Source organism: Equus przewalskii, chromosome 8 (genome assembly GCF_037783145.1).
Source record: "Equus przewalskii isolate Varuska chromosome 8, EquPr2, whole genome shotgun sequence".
NCBI lineage: Eukaryota > Metazoa > Chordata > Mammalia > Perissodactyla > Equidae > Equus > Equus przewalskii.
In genome coordinates, this window is record NC_091838.1 from 72598151 (window position 1) to 72619454 (window position 21304).

The 21304-nt window shown below is 51.4% G+C and overlaps 1 protein-coding gene across 1 annotated transcript; it reads left to right on the top strand.

Moving 5' to 3' along the window:
• The first annotated feature begins 181 nt into the window (after positions 1-181).
• LOC103567092 (gasdermin-A-like) lies at positions 182-15242 on the top strand. Its single transcript, XM_008543700.2, has 10 exons — positions 182-569; positions 2246-2469; positions 2984-3170; positions 3955-4129; positions 10120-10225; positions 11037-11084; positions 11951-12114; positions 12487-12628; positions 13780-13853; positions 14555-15242. Exons 1-10 carry the CDS (start codon positions 322-324, stop codon positions 14819-14821), a joined length of 1635 nt encoding a protein of 544 aa, XP_008541922.2. The 5' UTR covers positions 182-321; the 3' UTR covers positions 14822-15242.
• Positions 15243-21304: the final 6062 nt, after the last annotated feature.

Here is a 21304-nt window from a genome sequence, read left to right on the forward strand (position 1 = left end):
GTGTAATAATTTCCAAATCACAATAATTATAATAATAATGTCCATATTATTACTGGGTAGTAATATCACCCAGTAATACTGGGTGAATTGTGTGGTATGTGAATTACACCTCAATTGAGCCCTTTATAAAAGAGCGCTAACAGAGGTAATTACAAAAACAAGCAACCAAAAAGAGTTCGGTGATCGCCCCTGGGGGGGTTTCCATGGAGGGGAGCGGGGTTTGGGGGCGGTCTCTGAGGTTTAAAAGAAATCTTGTAGAACAATTTGATTCTTTAAACTACATGAATTATAACCGCTTAAAGAAAGAAAAACAAAGCGTAAATGTTACCATTGACAACTGAAAGCTGGAGAATCATCCCCGGATGTGTCAGCGTCAGGGTTGGAGAGACAGATGGGAGACCCCCGCCTCCCCCCGCCACCGCCTCCCGGGGCCACGACCCCTGGGCAGGGGCAGGGCTGGAAACCCTGTGGCCCTGGGCAGGGGTCCTAGAGAGTTCCTGCGTGGGCCATAGCCTGGAGTCTGGGACAGTCACCCCGCCACGGCCCTGGGGCAGCCGGCGAGGCGTCCGGTAGGCGGGGAAGGCCGGGGACCCCGGGTCCTGGCGGGATGGCGGGATAGTGGGTTTGAGGGATGGCGGGTTGGAGGAATGGCGGGATGGAGGCGGGATGGCGGGATGGAGGCGGGATGGCGAGTTGGCGGGATGGAGGCGGGATGGCAGGATGGCCAGTTGGCGGGATGGAGGCGGGATGGAGGTGGGATGGCTGGATGGCGAGTTGGCGGGATGGAGGCGGGATGGAGGCGGGGTGGAGGCGGGGTGGCGGTGCAGAGCGCGACGGCGCCCCCCGCGGTTCCTCGGAGCAGGGCAGCCCCGCAGCTCCTCCCAGCCATCTCCCCGCCCTTCCGTCTCAGGCCCCTTCCTTTGAAGAGCCTCTGTCTCCATCTCCCTGAGTCTGAATTGTCAATTGGGCCGGCCCCTTTGCCGGTTGCCCCCTACACATCAGCGGCTCCTCCTGGGCTCGTGCGGTCGCTCCTCTGGCGCCCCCTGCGGGCCTGGACGCAGGACTGTCTGGGGCCCCTCTGCCTCCCCTCCCGAGGCCGCGCGGTCACCTTCTGGGCCCCTTCCTCCATAAAGATATCAAACCCACTCCCGACCATGTGTAAGTTTCCCTTTGGCTCTAAATGTTGGACAGAAAAGAAAAAAAAGACTGTATGGTGTAAAGACGAATATATTATGTATTAAGTCGTTCTCTTAGACCTAAAAGTTTCTTTTTTTCTCCTGATTTTAAAATAAAACATTTTCATGACCCTTAAAAGTATTGTGGGCCCTGGGCACAGGACAGTGGGCCAGTCTCTCCCCTCCCGTCACGTTGGAGCCCTCGGTGCACTCCCCTGGACTGTGGTGATAAGCAACTCAAATCTCTTTCACTGGGCTGTGAGCGCTCTTCCTAAAATACAGCCTGGCTTGCAGTGTCACTGTCCTTCTCACAAGCCTGCTGTGGCTCCCCAGTGCCCACCCACTGAAATGGCAAGTGCTATCAAAGACGTCTGAACAAAATGGTACTGGGGCCCAGAGGAGGGGAGGTTAGAGGCTCGTCTAGTTGCTTCTACTCAGAAAACTCAGTTGTGTATGCTGGGAGGAGGGTGCGGAGAGAGGAATCCCTTTCCTTTCACCCCATCCAAGCATGGGGACATGCTTTAGACCTGCCGGGGTCCCCGCAAGCTCAGGAAAGGAAGTGGGGCCAGCCCGCAAAGGGTGACAGCTTATCAACACATGCCACACTGTTCTAAGTACTTTACCATCACCTCGTTAGGCCTATAACAATCCGATGGAGGAGGCATTATTCTAAATAATAATAAATGTCTGTAAATGTTTTATGTAAAGAAGAATAAACTTCCAATTTCTGGATGGGTAAACTAGGGTGCAGAGGGATGTAGGAATGTTCCCGGGGAACACCTGTTCTCAAACGAGGGGAAGGAAGTCCTTGGCCCTGGAGCTTCTCAGTCCCATGCCTCCACGTGGGGAGTGAGTGTAGGAATATTCCCAGGGGGTTTGAGCACCTGTGATTTCCACCTGTGTGCCTATGTAAGGAGCCACCCTGAGTCAGATGCAGCTGGGAGCAGTCAGCTTAGGGCTCCCCACTCCTCACCTTCTGTTAGAAGTTCAGCCCACAGGCAGCCATCACCGAGGCCCCTGCATCTGCTGCCCGGGGTTGACACATGCCCTTTGTGCCCCCCCCCCCCAAGGAACATGTCGTCCCTCTTTGCGAGGGACACCAAGAGCTTGGTCAGAGAGCTGGGCAGGAGAGGCGAACTGGTGCCCGTTGACAGCCTGACCAGCGCCCTGCACCTGCGTCCCTTCTGCCTGGTGAGGAAGAAGCTCAGACGCCACCCTTGGCCTTGGGACACGCCCCTCATCCCCACGGTCTTCTCCCTCATGGATGTGCTGGAGCCCGACTCCCCCGTCCCAGGTACCTTCAGGTGGGGCCCGTGGGCAGCAGAGTGGAAGGGACTGCAGGGCAGCTCGAAAAAACGTTCCTATGGATGAAGAGGCTGACATCCTCCACCCAGGCACCCAGAGCCCCCAGGTCTGCTGGCCTGCAGCGTGCCCTGGGCACCCCGTTCAGCGGGTGCCTCCCATGTGGGAGAAGGATGAACTAATTTCTTCCTTCTGTCCCTGGCTGTGTGATAAGTAATTATGATAATTATTTTAAACACAATAATAGTTAACATGAATTAAGGGCTTGCTGTGTGGCCAATTTCTCAGTTATTCCTGACAACCACCTGTAGAGGAAGGCCCTGTCATTCTTCCATCCCCTTTTCTAGATGGAGAAACTGAGTCTCCAAGAGTTAAGGGGCTTGCCCAAGGTCATACCCCAACCAGTAAGAGGAAGGGGCCAATTGGAATCCAGGGCTGAGACGGTAGCCACACTCAACCCTGCCTCCCTTGCTACCTGGCTCCAGCCTCGACCTCTCTCCCCACAGAGGTGAGCCGGAGCGAACCCATCCACGTCCAGGAGGTGGTGTCAGGAGCCGTGACAGGGGCCATGAGCGTGAGCGCCGGGCTGCAGGGGAAGGTGATGGGGAGCAGCGGGGTGACCCGCACAACTACCCTGGTGGTGCAGACCCTCTGGGTTTCCCCTCACACCTGGGAGACGCTGGTGGAGAAGAGGTGAGAGTCAGGGCGGGTCAACCAAGCAGGTGGGGCTCTCCTGGCTGAGGTCTGTCTGTGGTCACAGGTGCCCCCCCAGGCTGGAGTGGGGTGTGGGGGGCAAGAGAGAAAAGCCCAAGACTCCTGCCAGCTTGAGAAATCGAGTAAAGCCACTCTGAAGAGTAGGTTGGGATGGGGAGTCCACTGTTAGCTGTGAACTCAGGGGGCAAAGGGAAGAGAGAGTGGCTATGAGAGGGACTAATATTAGGTCAGAGATTTCAACCCAGATGATTTCAGGGCCAGGAAACAAAACAGAAATATGGGAGCTGCTGGATGTGAGGCGACAGGGAGTGGTGTGACCTGTGGCAAACTGGGAGACACATGCCTGGCTGAAGCTGGCAGCTGCTTTAGAGCTGCTGCTGGTTGTTGCCAGGCAGGAATCTGAACTTAGTGGCACTATTTTTCAAGAGAAGCCAGAAATCAGGGGTTTGATGTGAAACTTACCGATTTTAATATTATCTCAAAATTTTTAAACACCATGTAGGCCAAATAACTTTTGCCTTTTGCCCATTTGGCTTGAGGAAAGCCAGATTGTGGCCTCTGGTCTGGACATTTTGAACCTTGTAGAAACAGACATCTCAGACTTTCCTCAGTTTCTCCCATTTTCCAACCATGCCTCCTGGTTCTAGATCAGTAGCCTCTAAGTACAGGCCAGCCACACCAGGGGATCCTGGGCCCCGGGAGCTCTGGCAGAGGCCCCTCTCCAGCTCTGCCTCTTCTCCTGCCCCCTCCTACACCCTTGCAGGAAACTGAGGACTCCAAGGCCCTCATTCTTCAGGGAGCTGCAGAACCGGAAGGAGAGGGAGAGCCTGTATGTGGTGACAGAGGCCGTGGAGACCATGCAGGACACCACGCTTCAGAGCAGCATCAACGCTGCGGGAGCAGGGCAGCTCTCCCTCCTCGGGCTGAGCCATTTACAGGTGCAGGGTGTGCCCTGGGCGTGCAAACGTGGGTGTGCTGGGGGTCATGAAAGCCACCAAGGGGCCCTGCCCACCACCCTAAATCCTGCCAAAGAGCTGCCCCACTAAGAATCGCCCTATATAGGACTTAATAGATATATAGAGAAGATTCCATCCAAAACAGCAGAATACACATTCTTCTCAAGTGCACATGGAACGTTCTCAAGGATAGACCATATGTTGGGAAATAAGGCAAGCTGCAATAAATTTAAGAAGATTAAAATCATATCAAGCATCTTTTCTGACCACAATGCTATGAAACTAGAAATCAACTATAAGAAAAAAGCTAGGAAAGTCACCAATATGTGGAAATTAAATAACAAGCTGCTGAACAACTGCTGGATCAATGAAGAAATCAAAGGAGAAATCAAAAAATACCTAGAGACAAATGAAAATGAAAACACAACATACTAACTCTTATGGGATGCAGCAAAAGCAGTAGTAAGAGGGAAATTTATAGCATTACAGGCCTACCTCAACAAATAAGAAAAATCTCAAATAAAAAAGTTTACCATATGCCTAAAAGAACTAGAAAAAGAGGAACAAACAAATCCAAGCGTCAGTAGAAGGAAGGAAATAGTAAAAAGCAGAGAAGAAATAAACAGAATAGAATAAAATAAACAATAGAAATGATCAATGAAACTAAGAGCTAGTTCTTTGAGAACATAGACAAAACTGAGAAACCCTGAGCCAGAATCACTAAGAAAAAAAAGAAGGAGGGTTCAAACAAATAGAATCAGAAATGAGAGAGGAGAAATTACAATGGCATCGCAGAAATAAAAAGGATTATAAGAGAATACTATGAGAGGCTATATGCCAACAAACTGGATAACTTAGAAAATGGATAAATTCTTAGAGTCATACAACCTTCCAAAACTGAATCAAGAAGAAATAGAGACTCTGAATAGACCAATCGCTAGCAAAGAGATTGAAACTGTAATCAAAAACCTCCCAAAAAACAAACGTCAAGACCAGATGGCTTCCCCAGTGAATTCTACCAAACATTCAAAGAAGACTTAAAACTTATCCTTCTAAAACTCTTCCAAAAAATTGAAGAGGAGGAGAAGCTTCATATTCTATCAGGCCAACATTACTGATACCAAAACCAGATAAGGCCAACACAAAAAAAGAAAATTACAGGCCAATATCACTGATGAACATAGATGCAAAAATCCTCAACAAAATATTAGCAAATCAAGGGGCTGGCCCCATGGCCTAGTGATTAAGTTCAGCATGCTCTGCTTCTGTGGCCCAGGTTTGCAGGTTCAGATCCTGGGTGTGGACCCACACCACTTGTCAGCCATGTTGTGGCAGCTACCCACATATAAAATAGAGGAAGATTGGCACAGATGTTAGCTGAGGGCTGATCTTCCCCAGCAAAAAATTTTAAAATGAAAATAAAAAATATATTAGGAAATCTAATACAACAATACACTAAAAGGATCAAACACCACAATCAAACTAAATTTATTCTAGGAATGCAAGAATGGTTCAAAACTGCAAATCAATCAATGTGATACCACATATTAACAAAATAAGGAATAAAAATCACACAATCATCTCAACAGATGCAGAGAAAGCATTTGACAAGACCCAACATCCATTTATATAAAAACTCTGAATAAAATGGGTACAGAAGGAAAGTACCTCAACATAATAAAGGCCATATATGGCAAACCCAAAGCCAACATCATACTCAACGGAGAAAAACTGAAAGCTATCCCTCTGAGAATTGAAACAAGAAAAGGATGCCCACTCTAGCCACTCTTATTCAACATAGTACTGGAAGTTTTAACCAGAGCAATTAGGCAAGAAAAAGAAACAAAAGGCATGCAAATTGAAAAGAAAGAAGTGAATTCTCACCATTCCTAGATGACATGATTCTATGTGTAGAAAACTCTAAAGAATCCAAGAAAAAACTGCTAGGAATAGTCAACAAATACCGTAAAGTTTCAGGGTAAAAAATATACAAAAATCAGTTGCATTTGTATACACTAATAATGAACTAGCAAAAAGTGAAGTTAAGAATACAACCCATTTACAATCACAACAAAAAGAATAAAATATAAATAAATTTAACCAAAGAAGTGTGAAAGACCTATACACTGAAAACTATAAGACATTATTGAAAGAAATCGAAGAAGACATAAAGAAATGGAAAGATATTCTGTGCTCATGGATTAGAAGAATAAACATAGTTAAAATGTCCATATTACCTAAAGCAATCTGTGGATTCAATGCAATACCAATCAGAATCCCAATGATATTCTTCATGGAAATAGAACAAAGAATCCTAAATTTATATGGAAGAACAAAAAACCCCGAATAGCCAAAACAATCCTGAGAAAAAAGTACTAAGTTGGAGGTATCACACTCCCTGAATTCAAATTATACTTCATAGCTATGATAATCAAAACAGCATGGTACTGGCACAAAAACAGACACATAGACCAACGGAACAGAATTGAGACCCCAGAAATAAAAGCACACATCTATGAATAGTTAATCTTTGACAAAGGAGCCAAGAACATACAATGGAGAAAGGAAAGTCTCTTCAACAAGTGATGTTGGGCAAACTGGACAGCCACATGCAAATGACTGAAAGTAGACCATACACAAAAATTAACTCAAAATGGATTTAAGACTTGAATGTAAGATCTGAAACCATAAAACTACTAGAAGAAAATATAGGTAGTATACTCTTTGACATCAGTCTTAGCAATATCTTTTTGAACACTATGTCTACTCAGGCAAGGGAAACAAACAAACAAAAAATAAGCAAATGGGACTACATCAGATTAAAAAGCTTCTGCACAACAAAGAAACCATCAACAAAACAAAAAGACAATGCACCAAATGGGAGAAAATATTTGCAAATCACATGTCTGACAGGGGGTTAATTTCCAAAATATATAAAGAACTGGTACAACTCAACAGCAAAAAAATGAACAACCTGAACCCAATCAAAAAATGGGCAGAGGATATGAACAGACATTTTTCTAAAGAAGACATACAGATGGCCAACAGGGACATGAAAAGATGTTCAATATCACTAATTATTAGGGAAGTGAAAATCACAAGTATGATGAAATATCACCTCACAGCCATCAGAATGGCTGTAATTAACAAGGCAAGAAATACCAAGTGTTGGAGAGGATGTGGAGAAAAGGGAACCCTCATACACTGCTGATGGGCATGCAAACTGGTGCAGCCACTGTGAAAAACAGTATGGAGATTTCTCAAAAAATAGAAATATCATACAATCCAGCTATCCCACTACTAGGTATTTGTCCAAAGAACATGAAATCAACAATTCAAAGAGACTTATGCACCCCTATGTTCATTCCAGCATTATTCACAATAGCCAAGACATGGAAGCAACCCAAGTGCCCATCAATGGATGAATGGATAAAGAAGATGTGAGAGATATATAAAATGGAGTACTACTCAGCCATAAAAAAGACAAAATCAAGCCATTTGTGACGACATGGATGGACCTTGAGGGTATGATGTTAAGTGAAATAAGTCAGACAAAGACAGATAGCATATGATTTCACTCATATGTGGAAAATAAACAAACACATGGATAACAGATTAGTGATTACCAGAGGGGAAAGGAGTGGGAGAAGGGTGAAAGGGTTAAAGGGGCACACATGTATGGTGATGGATAAAAACTAGACTATTGGTATTGAACAGGATGCAGTCTATACAGAAACTGAAATATAATAACGTACACCTGAAATTTACACAATGTTATAAGCCAATATGACTGCAATAACATTTTAAAAAATCACCCCATCTAAACAAGAATGAAATTCCTGGGCACTTGTGTGATGGTTCTCAACTCTGACTGCACATAAGAATCCCCTGGAGAGGTGTCTTGTTTTTTGTTATTTTAAAATACTAATGCCCAGACATTCCACCCTACCCCAATTCTGTTTTCATTGGTCTGGACCAGGACCCAATCCCTGGTATTTTTTAACTCTCCCAGGTGATTCTTATGTGCTGCCAGGGTTGGTATCACAGTGTCAGGGGTTTTTCATCCACCTGGGAACCATGCGTGCCCGACTGCAAATCCCAGCTCTGGCCCTGGCTGGCTGTGTGGCCTTGGGCAAGTCACTTGACCCTCTGAGTTTGGTCCGTGAAGTTGGGCTGGGAAATCGGGGTGAGGATTCAGCAGCTATGTGAGAAAATGCCTGGGACACGCTGGGGGCAGTGACACTCACCTTTCCTTCCACCTGCCTTCAGGCCCCAGAGCTGCTCCTCACCAGCTCTGTTCATGTGTCATCGAGCCTCTGTGAGGCTCAGGTCCCCACGGTAATGCAGGAAGGGTGGACCCCACATTAGCATTCTAGGGCTCTGGGACTCTGATCTCCCACCAATTAAGTCGAACTCACAGCATCCCAGCTGGCCCCACCTCTCCCCACCCACCTGAGTGCAGGTGAGTACAGGGCCCCTGAGGTCAGTCTCCTAGCTGCCACGATTCACTACTGTGTCAGAGCTAGAACATTCTTCAAAATGCTCTCTATCAATTGTTCTCCACCATCCCTCCTGATGATTCCGTAAGGTGTGGAAACTTAAGCTCCTTGCTTGGGAGCTCACAGCTGGTCAGCAGTGGGGCCGAAATCCCAACCTGGGCCTGTCTGGTTCCAAACCCCCGTGTGTTGAATCAAGCCGGTTAAACTGCAGCCCTGTTCTGACACAGCAGGTGGCTGGCCTTGTAGTGTGGGTTGTTTCAGCAGATGTGGCTGCAGACAGACTCGCCCGCCTGTCAGTTTTGAGAAGGAGACGGGGGATGATGTCAGGGAAGGTGGAGGAGAGCTGGAGAGTAGGGAGCCATCTTAGGATAAAGCGATTTGCTGTTGATCCTTTCTACATAGAGACTCCAGGTCATTGGTTCCATGTAAGGTGACCAGCCTTCCTAGTGTGCCCGAGACTAGGGCTTTCCTGGGACACAGGACTTTCAGGGCGAAAGCAGGAGAGTCCTGGGAAAACCAGGACAGTTAGTCACTAGTGGTGAGTGATGGAAAAGCTAAAATGACAGTGGCTCTAAACAAGAAACGGCTTTCTCTCTTAACATCAAAGTCCAGATAGGAGCCTCAGGGCTGTCCTGACAGATAGTAGTGATTAGAGACCTAACTCTTTCGTTTTGTCACTCTGCCACCCTCAATTTATGGCTTCCCCCTCATGTCCAAGATGGCTACTGTAGCTCCAGTTACTGTGTCCACCTTCCAGCCTGCAGGAGGGAGAGAAGGACTTGCACACGCCACTTTTGCTCACTTTTGCCAGAACTTGGTTATGTGGCCACATCTAGCTGCAAAGGAGCTGGGATTCGTGGTCTTTGTTCAGGACAGCCATGTGCCTTGTTCTGTTACTATGACTTTAAATAGCACTTTCCCTGTGGAAGTGGGGTGATAACAGTGCACCACCGGTCCCAGTTCTGGAGTCCCAGCTTCCAGGAGTGCTCCCCTCTCTGTGCCACGGTTTCCACCTGTCAAGTGAGGGAGGATCACGTAGTGGCCATTGGAGGTTATCCAGCTGCAATGCCTCATGACTCCAGTTCAGCGTGTCTCAAAGTGAACACTCCACACTCCGGGCGGTGCTGAGTGAGATAAAATGAAGCCCGTTTCTTCATCGTGGGGCTCTGTGGAGCTTTTCCCATGCCCGTGTGTAGTGCTTTGATCCCAGAATGCCTTGGGGTTTTTTCTGGAAATATGTGCAACATATTTTGCAAAATGCTATTCTTGCTGTGCCTAAGTGTGCCCTGTCCCCAGCCTTTGGGTCTTCCTCTCCCCTCCAACCTCTGCAGCCCCTGATCGTCAAGAGACCCTTGTAGCTCCTCCTCCCAGGTCTCCTCCCATCCCGGGCTCCTGTCTGCCCCAAGACCCCTTCCTGCAGGTCCTAGAACCCTGTGTGGACCGGATGTCCTGTTCTCCCTGCCTCCCTCCTAGCTCCAGGGTCAGAGCCACATGGCCAAGGAGAAGACGGTGACCGTCCCGAGGGGCACTGTCCTGGCCTATAGGGTGCTGCAGCTGGAGATTGAAGGGGATCGCTGGGGTAAGTGGAGACTGGAGGAGCAGGGGAGATGGGACTGTCCATCCAGGAGGGCTGAGGAAGGGGGAGGGGCTACTTCCAAGTGTGGGCCAGGAAGAGAGAAAGAGAAGCCATTTCCCCCTTGGCCTGAGCAATCAGCCAGCCAGGCCCGCATTCCAGCAGCTCCTAAGAGGACTTGACTTTCCTAGAGGGCTGCTGAGGTCAGCAATCAGGGAGGGCTCAGAGCCCAGCTGTGCCACTTGCCCTGGGGTGGGGCTGCTCTCAGCTGGAGGAAGGGTCCTGTCAGGTAAGTAGCACAAAGATTCCTGCAGACCCGGAGTGGTCCTGCCCATCCATGGCCCAGGGGTGGCCGGCGGGAGGCGGTGGGTTTTGCTCACCTGTCAGTGCTTCAGCCCAGAGCCCTGCAGACCACAGACGGGGCTGGACACTGAGCCTAGGGCGAGGCCCCTCTGGAGGCTCCACTCTGGCCCCCTGGATCTGTGGCTTGGGTGGGGAGAAGGAGGAAGATCCAGACAGCCACCCCTGCCCTCCTGGAAAGAGCACAAACTTGAGAGTCCAATGCACTGAGGTTTGAGTGGTGGCTTTGCCCTTTGCCATCTATGTGGCCCTGGGGACGTCACCTAATGTCTGAAGCTTCAGCATCCTCGTCGGTAAAGGGGTGTCTGCTGCCTGTCCATAGAGAGGCTGTGAGGCCACAGGAGATGAGCTGTGAGGTCCCTGGCTCCGTGCCTGGCACAGCAAGGAGCTCCATAATCGTTGACTCTCTGCCTTCCTCTCAGACACTCATGCCTTCCCTACCTGTGCTCCCACACAGCTGTGCTGTACCTGCCTGAAGGCAAGCTCTGCAGAGACACTGGCGGAGGTAAGTGGCCCCCACCCAGGCCCACAACCCCAGCCAGAAATCACCGCTTCCCATAGAGAATGCCCTGACATTCTTGTGGTCCCTTCCCTCCACCACGTAGTCACTCCAGGCACAGGGAGGGCTGTGTGCTCTCTCCCAGGGGGATAGAGATGAACCAAGAGAACTGGAGAGAGGCTGTGGGTGGAAGGATGGTGAGCCTGGGAGGCGCTCACCTGCTTCAGCTCCAGCTCCCCGCATACCAGCCTTCATTTCCCACCCACACAAAGGGAGGGTGGCATTGTCTCGCCAGGTCAGGAGGACCGGTCATGATGTTTGGATGGCATTGGGTACCTGGAGGCTTCTCAGGAGGCAGTTTGCATTGTTAACAGGATGAGAGTAGGAAGGCAGGGGTGTCTGGGCGCTGCTGGATCCACCCACCCCACCCTGCTGCGGTGGTGTTTAGACAGTGGGAAGCCCTGGCTTAGCTATCCCAGCGGGGCCGCTGGGCAGGATGGAGCCAAGTGCAAGGGTTCTAAGGAACTGACCCAGAGCAGACCCTGAAGTGGCTCTTCTCCTTCTGGCTGAAGCATTGGCCCTGAGCTGGGGTAAGTGATGGGGGGCCGGGGGGCTGTGGGAAAAGGCAAGGATAAGACCCGTGGCTGGGACCTGATATGTGGTAGGCATTCAATAAACACTTATTGAAGGAACAAAGGAACGAAGGAGAAGTGAGCACATAAATGAACACTCTGCATGAGGTGGGAGCTTCATCAGCCCAGGTCTGTGACATGATGACCTCCCTGTCAGGCTGAGGTCACCTGGGGTCTGGCTGGCCCTGGGCAGGGGCCCGGGCATGGGAGCCCACAAGTGCCCACCCACTGTCTCTACAGGCTGGACCCTAGACGAGGAGCCCAACTTCCAGGGCCTGCAGAGGCAGGTGGGTGCCCAGCTGCAGGACATGGCCACGCTGCTCCCTGGGCTGCGGCACACACTGCTGGATGCCCTCCAAGAGCTGCTCAAGGACTCTCAGGCACTGCAGGAGCTCGAGGACACGGTCAGGGGCCCATGGGCCAGACCCGGGGTGGGGGGCTGGGATCCAGGGCAGGGTGGGGCAGGGCAACGAGAGGCAGGAATGGGATGTGCTCTGGGTCTTGGTGGCGCACAATCTTGGATGGCCCCTTGGTAAGTGGGCACAGCCCTGTGCCAGCTAGTGCGTCAGACCCTCCCAAGCATTTGCTCACTGAAGCCCAGAGGAGGGTCCCTGGCTCAGCATTGCTGGCATGGAACCCAGGCTCGTCCCAGCCTCATTGGTGACATGAGGGGACAGGGTGCCAGGGGGTGGGGAATGGGTGCTTGGATGGTGAAGTGCGTGGACAGAGGGCAGAGGGGAGACCCAAGCCTGCCTCTCCTTGCCACTCCCCTGCAGCTGGAGCAGGCCCTGGACACTGGAGTGCCGGCACAGCTGGGCGGCCCTGGGGCCTGCGTCCTAAGCACCCTCCAGGACCCCTCGGGCAGCCTGTCGACCTCGAAAGGCCGGGCCATCCTCTGCGTTCTTGGAGCGCTAGTGGGTAAGAGGGGTGCCCCGGGACTGGGGTTGGGAGGAAGAGGGCACAGGGAGGCCCCCTGAGGCTCCAGCCCATTGGCACTGCGGAGTGCCAGTGCTGGTGTATCCTCCCCGCTCGTGGGCAGCGCGTGGCAGAAGATCGTTGGAAGACTGGACCGGGCTGCTGTTGTCACCTTGGGAAGTGGCGTCTTTGTTTCCCAGAATCCCCTTCCCTGTATAGTTCTGGGTGAGAATCACCCAAAAGAGGAACCGGCCTGAGATTTGGGGGCCAGAAGTGAGCAGCAGGCAGTCACAAATGCAGGCCCCTTGGCAATCAGATTTGGTGATGGACAGGCACCTGGCAGGTTCCACGGGTCCAGTGCTTTCTCCCGACCACCAGCCCTGCCGACCAGCAGGTCCTCGGACCCGCCCCTGACACGGAGAGGCCACTGCTTCCTGCAGGCCTCGCCATGAGCGCCCTCCCCCACCCCGCAATCCCCTTTCCACTTGTCTCCTCCACTTTCTTCCTTTCTTCTGTCACTCTATTAATCATTTGTCATTAATCTCCGCCCCGCCAGAAATGTCCATTCCAAGAAAACAAGAGTTACTGTCTGTATTACCCACATGCCCACTCCCTTGAACACGTGTCTGCACACATAGGTGCCCAGCCTCCCTGAGTTCCCTCCCCACGTATGACAAGGAGCTTAAGATGCAGACGTGCCAGTCAGGCTGGGCCTGCCCCGCGGGGCTGGAAAGATGCTGCTGTTCGAAGTCGGAGCTTTGTGTTCAGGATCAGGCCGACCTGGGTTCTTCTCATCCTAGTTCTGCCACTCACAGGACGAGGAGCCACCATTTTCCTGGTTAGTGATGAGCTGGCACCGCCGCTGGGCCAGCAGATGCACTAAGACATGTGACAGCCCTTTGTGAAGTGGAAGTGTTACAGCCTTAACCGACTGTGTTTCAGGGAGACTGAGGGGGTGGGAGGGGCACCAGTTAACTTGAGACTGCTCAGCACTTCTAGGGCAGGCAGCCAGAACCTTCTCGGGAAAGTCGGCCCCAGAGGTACCTAGTGGGGCTTCTCCTGGCTTTACGGCTCCAACATCCAAGGCCTTCCTCCTGGAGTTCCCAGGGCCTACAAGGAGACACACGGGTGCCTCAACCCCCATCTCTCCCCAGTGCTGAGCGACACCCAGCGTTGCCTGCTGGCCCAGTCCCTGGAGAGAAGGATCCTGCCTCGGCAGCTGGAGCTGGTGAGAGCCTGGGAGGTACTGTTGAGGGGGACATCTGGGGAAACACCAAGTGGTTGGTTGGGGTATCCAGTCCCCAATTCCTTGAGAGCCCTTTGTCAGCCCCTTTACCCAGCCCCCACCCACAGAGAGCACGCACGCTGGGCTCTGACCCCCAAGACCCCAGGCCCGCGCAGCCTCCACTGGGTGGGCCACACTCAGTCCTGTGCGTGTTTGTTCACTGACCGTGTTGCATCCCTACCTTGTGCCAGGCCCTCAGCTAGGGTCTGAGAATACGAAGGTGAAAGGGGCAGCCCCACCCCTCGCAGTCTGGTCAAGGAGACACGCAGACAGGTGGTTACAGACAGGGCCTGATTTAGCTGGCATGGGCGGCTGTGGGGGCACCGACGATGGGGCTCGAGCATTTCCCAGAGGGGCGACACCTCCACACTGTTCAGACGGAAAGACAGGGATGGGTCTCTAGGCAGAACAGTGTGCCCAGAGCCTGGCAGCACTAGGAGTGTCAGAACCTCTGACTCCAGCCAGTGCGGGAAGGGCAGTGTCGGGGTACACTACCTGGGACCCCAGTCCTGCAGGGAGCAAGGCCACGGGGCTGAGGCTGGGATGTGCTGGGGAGAGGAGGCCCCAGACTCCCATCCACAGCGGGGTTCCGCCGATCCAGGGGCTGGGAGACCTGCCTGTTCATTCTAGGTGGTTCTTTGCAGGTGGAGAGCATCTTAGAGGCAAACTTCAATCAGATGGAGGAAACACCCTTCTCCCTCCCACGGGAAGTCCTCTCATCGCTACAGAGCGAGGACGCGGCCCTCACCCTGAGCCTGGTAGAGAGCTGTGGGCTGGAGCTGCAGGGACCCGGCCACCAGCTCCTCTGGGACCCTGATGTGGTGCCACAGTTGTCTGCACTGTATGGGTCCCTTGCAGGGCTGCAGCTAGTGGCCAACCCCAGCCCTGCGGCCCCCTCTGCTGATGCCTGAGAAGGGTGCCACATCCTGTGGTCCCAGCCGTCCTGACTCCAGGGAACTGCTGGCCCAGAACTTCTGTGCAGGCCCAGGACGCAGCTGTCCCTCTGGTGGCCACAGGTGATGGTGGGGCTCTGCCAGGACTGGTCCCCAGACAGTAGTCACCTGTCCAGATCTGGGGGGCACCCGTTAGCTTAGGGTCCCACATTGGATCAGGATTCTTCTCTAAGAGGCAGTAGAGGTGGTTCCAGAACAGCCTGGGCTCCATTCACTGCTCCACCACTGATGGCTGTGCAGCTTTGGCACATTACTCCCTCTCTGTACTTCCAGATCCCGTCAAATCACCCCATGAAAAATGGAGATATCAAAATCCCTAGCTCATAAGACTGTAGTGAAGATTTAAAAAGTTAGTGTTCATAAAGTACTCAGAACAGTCCCTGGCTGTCAGCTATTGTTATGTGATGTCTATATTGTTAATAGCGTCACTATTCTGGAGGAGGCTGCAGGACCTCTCTCTAGGTTAACAAAGGACTTGGTCAATCACCCCTTTTCCCATCTGTAAAATGAGAGCGATGGATGAAACTGCTCGGGTCTCATGCAGCTGCGCCCCTCAGAGATCCCACGGGCCACACGGACCGGGGGTGTGGGCCAGGGTCTGGGGTGGGATGAGAGCCCTTGACTCATGGACCAGGCTCTTTCCATAACCCTGGTTCACCCCCGGCATCTCCCCAGAGCAGCAGTTGGATTCGTTTCATGATGGGAAGTGTTTCTGGTAAGACTCACGTTACCGAGCATGGCCGTGCATGTGTGTGCGAGCAGTGGAAGAGTGTGTGTGCGTGTGCATGCATGTGCATGTGCTGGGACGTGGACAGGGAGCAGGGGAAGAGCCTGAGGACACATCACAGCCAGCAGACCGGGACCAGGCCTCCCGATCCCAGACGAGCGCTCTTGGCATCGCAGACCCAGAACGAAGTGAACCTCAGCAGGAGAGTGCTCACGCGGCAGGCAGCCCGCCCGGTTTGCCCACTCTGAGCAAGATCATTTTATTCTTTTCTAATCATAAAACTTACCTCACAATCCAAACAATGGTCATTGTAAAAAAGTGTGTGAAGAACATTTTAATCTCCCTAATTCCACTCCCCAGAGATAACCAGTCTTGACCTATTGGTGTTTATCCTTTCAGCATTTTTTCCCTGCACACGTATAAATTATCTGGCAGACAATTTGGTAACGTATTTATAGTTTGTAAACCTGCTCTTTAAAAATGTACTGTACTGTGTGCCTGTCCTTAAGCACTCTCCGTAACATGAGAAGTGAGGTTGTAGGCAAGGGGAACTTGGCAGGCCTCACACCAACCGCTTGACGGCTATTCTGGCAATAATGCACCTTGTCGTCCTTTCACTGCATCTTAGCCTCTCCAGGTTTGTCTGATGGGAGAGCGCTGACACGGCGCCTCCCTGTGGGCGAAGCAAGAACAGAGATACCTTTCCACTCTCCGTCGCCAGAGCTGTCAGGCCATCCAATCAATCACGTCTCTCCTTATGCACGTTGCTCTTAGGGGCTCAGAGCCCCTCATGTTTTATCAACAAGTTAAACAGCCACAAGTAAATTAAAGGGGGTTCATTGTTTACTCACGTCTTAAATGACTTTAAATGAGTCCACAGACATAGTCTACCTTAAAATCCTCTCTCCTTTCCCATCCCCTCACCCCCTGCAGCTGCCCAGCCCCTCTCACCACCATGCCCCAGCCCCTCACCCCACCACCGTCCATCCTCCTCCTCCTCGTGCATCCTCCCCTCTCTGAACTTCGTCTTCTCTCATTTTGCAGGAGGGGGAATAGACATCCAGTGGCAACGACAGGATTCTCTGGTGAACACGGTAATAAACGTGGTTCCATAACACATACATTTTTAAGTTCAACCTTCTTGAAAAGTAACTTTTGCCTGAAATTAGAGATGATCACAATTTGAACCAACAATGTATTGATTAAACTATTTCTAGAAAGTGAGGGTTCTATCATCTAAGGTGGAGAAAAATAATGTAACATGGAGCAAGAGCCCTGAAACCGATAGGTTTGGGGTGAACACCAGCCCTATCAGTACCTGTGTGACCTTAGGCAAGTTTCTTAACCTCTCTGAACTTCTGTTTCCTCACCTGTAAAATAGGGGTAATAATATCTCCACGTGCTCATGCCTCTTGAGTAGCCTGCTTACATACTGCACCCCTCAATAAAGATGGGTCTCCTCCCTCTGTAGGACCTAGAGAGCCCACCCATCGGTGCCCACAGGATGGTCCTTGTCTAAAATCCCCTTTCAGCAGCTAAGTCAGAGTCCCAGGAGCTGTGAACGTGGGGCCAGCAGCGGAGGCGGACAGGGGAGCTGCCTCGCAGCCGTGGGGGTCTGAAGGAAGCCGTCTCTCCGTGCATGGGCGCCTCCTCCACCTCCGGCCACCCCTGTGCAGCTCTCCCTTCTCCGGACCCCTCGAAAGAGGCAGATGGGGCACAGCCTGGAAGCTAGCATTGCCTTAGTGGCCTTTCCAGGTCTGAGGTGGGACCGCAGAGTTGTACTCTCACAGGTAGAGAGATGGGGCCCAGGGAAGCCATAAAGCCTGAGGAGGACAGAAAAGGAACCAGAACCCGTACACTGGACTCTCTCCCCTGCTCGGACTGTCCTGTTGGCCACCCTCATGCCCCTCCCTCCCCCCAGCCTCTCACTGCCAAATGCCCCCGGGAGAAATCCACGGAACCCAGGCTGACTGATCCAGCCTCTCAGGGCAGAAGCTCTTGACTGGCGGAAGATGCCACTGCTGACTGAGCCTAAAATAATCGTCCCACTCCGCACGATATGCTCCACCCACCACCTTCTCGCTTCCCTCCCTCCTTCCAGGGGCTCATGCCCCAAACAAGGACCATCCTTGACTCTCGCACCCTCCCACATTTAGTATGCTGGAGACAGCTATGGCTCTACCTTCAAAATATACCCCGAGTCTGGTCACTTCTCACCACATCCACTTCAGCGACCCACTATCACTTCTTGCTCAATCCTTGCAGGTGCTTGGTTGGTCTCCCTGCCCCTGTCTTGCCTCACCTGGGTCATTCTTGGCACAGCCCTAGAGAGAGCCTAAGTATGTCAGATCGCAGCCCTCCTCACTCAGAGCCCTCTGATGGCTGTGTGCTGACCTGGTGGCCTCTACGGCTCTGCGAGCCATCACCCTCAGACTGCGCCTCCCTCCCTGGCTGCCCTGCTCTGGCCACACGGGCACCCCGCTGCTCCTCAGACTCCCCAGCCTTGAGGCCTCTGCGCTTGCTCTGCTCTGTCTAGAGCTTTTTCCCCGAGACCCTCACTGCTAACCCTTCCCCCCGCCCCGTCTTGGCTCACAAGTTCCTTCTTAGTGAGACCTACCCGTCAGCACTATTCAACTGCAAACTGCCCGCCCACCCAGCACTCCCAATCCACTGTAATTTTCCCATGGCCTTAGCATCCTCTACTGTACTATAGACTCTAGTAACTGATTACGTCTAGGCACTGGGAATATGATGGTGCAGGAAACAGACACGGTCCTGCTCTTATGGAACTGACCACCTGGGGTGGGACACAGGCACTGAACAAAACTTCATGGTCACTTTGTTAAGGCCCGCTGTGCTGAGTGTTACACAGGAGACTGCTGGACACCGTTGGGGGAACCCAGGGTATCCTTAGAGCTGAACGGGCCCTAGGACTCCACTTTGGTCAAGGACACTGGCCTACAGCATGACTCCCAGTCATCACTGACAACCTGTGGGCTGTTCTGGGAGGTAAGTCTGAGGGTAGGGGAGGACAAAGAAAGGAGGCAGGGATGGCAGGGGCCAGGCCTCTCCCATTGTCACAACCCTTGACAAACGGAAGATGGGCATTGGTGGATAGATGCTCCCCTCGTCTGCCCTCCAGACAGGTCCGAGATGCTTTCTACACAGCTCCCCAGAGGGGCCAGGGGCACAGAGTCCCAAGTGGAGAGCCCAGCCTTGTACTGGCTTTCCCTCCTGGCCTGGTTCACTCCACCCAGCCTCTGGTTCCGCTCCCTGGGATCACTTCCTAAAACCAACTACCCATAGCACATAGCCTTTACTCAGGCTCTGCTTTCCGCGGAAACCTGAGGCTACAACAGCACATTCAGCGGTAAGTGCAGGGGAGACAAACACAGGGGAAAGGCTGTGTGGAGTGTCGGGAGGCTGTCACTGTAAGCAGGAGGGTTGCAGCAGGCCTCACTGGCAAGATAACATCTGAACAAAGTCTGCATGACCATCCACAACCCCAGCAGGGGGACTGGCCACTGCAAAGGACCTGGACAGTGGAGTGCCCCACGCTGTGTTCAAGGGGGAGCAAGATTAGCATGGCCGGAGGTGACTGACATGGAGTGCGACAGACATGTAATACTTGCATACATGCAAGACGTGTGCACAAGGTTTGCCCTTAAACCATTGCTTACATGACAATAGTTTAGAAACAACTTAAGAGTCCATCAAATAGGGGACTGGTTAAGTGAATTAGGGTACATCTACGTAATGGAATACTACACAGCACTCAAAAAGAACGAAGATGCTCTTTATGTAATACTATTGGGCAATCTCCAACTCATGTAAAGTGAAGAGAGCAAAGTGTGGAATAGTGATGTAATGAGTACATTCGGGTTTAGGGATGGGAAGAATAAATATAGATGACATAAAATTTGAATGCAGGTCTATCTCACTTACCAAAGCCATACCATTCCTCCTACAACCACAGATTATTTAGGAATTTTCCAAGAAACAATACTTGAAAGATCCTGGTGTTTCATGTCCACGCAATATTCAGACCACATACTGGAGAATATTTGCCAACATTGACTTTTATTCAAGTGGCTTCCTCTGTCCAAATGCCCTCTATACACCCGGAAAACTGCTCCCACCTCTGTTAAGGCCCTACCCGGAATCCATCTTTACAGTCCTAGGACATGGTGGGCTCTGGATAGGAATTTACTAAATGTTTACCTACACAAAGATGAGCTCGTGAACACGCTCACCGCAGCAGTGTGTCACCAGGCTGCAGCTCAACAATTGAAATAATTGTGTTGATAGTTTCAGTTTCAAATACGCAGTTAATCACTTGCTCATTTAGAAAACTGATGCTACCACTCAGTAAGTTTTTATTAATCAGTTACAGGATCTCTAAGGGGCTCGTTAAAATTACGCAGCTCTGCCCAGCACTGTCATTGACAGAGAGAAGTAGATGGAACTGGTACTGTGGGCTACTCTTAAGATAAATGCAAAACAAGACATACCAATGGCAGGACACCTGGGATCGGCTCCATGGCTGTTTTTAATACAGTCAAATGTCACGATGGGCACAGTAAGACAGGGAGCACTTCTGATATGCACAGGACGTTCTGGGCATTATCTAGCATATTCCTCAGGGCCACTGAAGAGAGGTAAGGTAGTTTGAGAATTGTGTTTTATAAATGAGGACACACGAGACTCACCCAAAGTCACACTGAGTTAGGGTTAAACTGCAGTCCACCTCTGCAGTGTGTTCTATCTGTTCACACCACGGCTGCCTGTGCAGTCCGTCCGTGAGACACGTGGTGCACGCCATAGAATCAATGTTAGAGATCTGCTTCAATTCTCTCATTTTACTGATGAGGAAAACGGAGTTCCAAAGAAGGAATACGGCTTGGGTTTCCTGACTCTTAATCCACAGATCTGTCCATTACATCTTCCACGATCACGCTGTATTCTAAAGATTTTGAAGTAAGCTCTGTAAGGAATTATTTTATAAGAACTTACGGAATGGCGGTTCCTGCAATCTCAAATGGAACCAGAATGGCATTTCAACTCAAAACACCTAGGTTTGAGCACAACGCCAATTATCCTACGACTAGTCTAAAGGCCTGGAGCAATGTTAAAATACTCCAGAGTGCTTCTTAACCCCAATCTCTACAGTGAGGAAACAGCCAACTGAAATGTTCTGCTCAGCTCGTGGAGGGCTGTGGACACAGGGTGGTGGTGAGAAGATCATCACGGGTATAGTGGGTGGAAGGGAGGAGGCAACAGCTCCTTTATGTCATGAAGAGGCACGGGGCTCAAGTAGGGAGTAGAGAGATACTGACCAGAGCTGTGTTTTAGAGGCGAGAGGGGGTAAAAGGAGGCCGGCTTGGAGTGACAGAAGATAGACCTACACCAGAGCAGGGTCACAGCTCCCTCCAGTATGCAGGGTGGACTCTGCTAATTAACCCTGGCCTCTTTCTTGATGAGCCCATGGCCAGCCCCATAATCCTCGATCCTAAGGACAGACACTGTGAATAGAGGGTAAACTTGGCAGGTGGAAAGATGCTGTTTGTTCTCTCTGGCTATCTAAATGGCAATTAACAGACCTGAAGTGGAATCCATTTCCTGGCTGCAGAGACAGCTCCTTCCAGCACACTGCAACAGTGTGCTTCTATCACACGAGGCTCTCAAAGAAACCTGCTCTTGTAACTAGATGAGGG

Excerpts from the sequence above, each read along its gene's own strand:
- LOC103567092 (XM_008543700.2), top strand. The coding sequence starts at position 322 with ATGTTACCATTGACAACTGAAAGCTGGAGAATCATCCCCGGATGTGTC. Across the intron at positions 570-2,245 it reads GGCAGCCGGCGAGGCGTCCG|GAACATGTCGTCCCTCTTTG; the intron begins GTAGGCGGGGAA and ends CCCCCCCCCAAG. Across the intron at positions 12,629-13,779 it reads CGTTCTTGGAGCGCTAGTGG|TGCTGAGCGACACCCAGCGT; the intron begins GTAAGAGGGGTG and ends ATCTCTCCCCAG.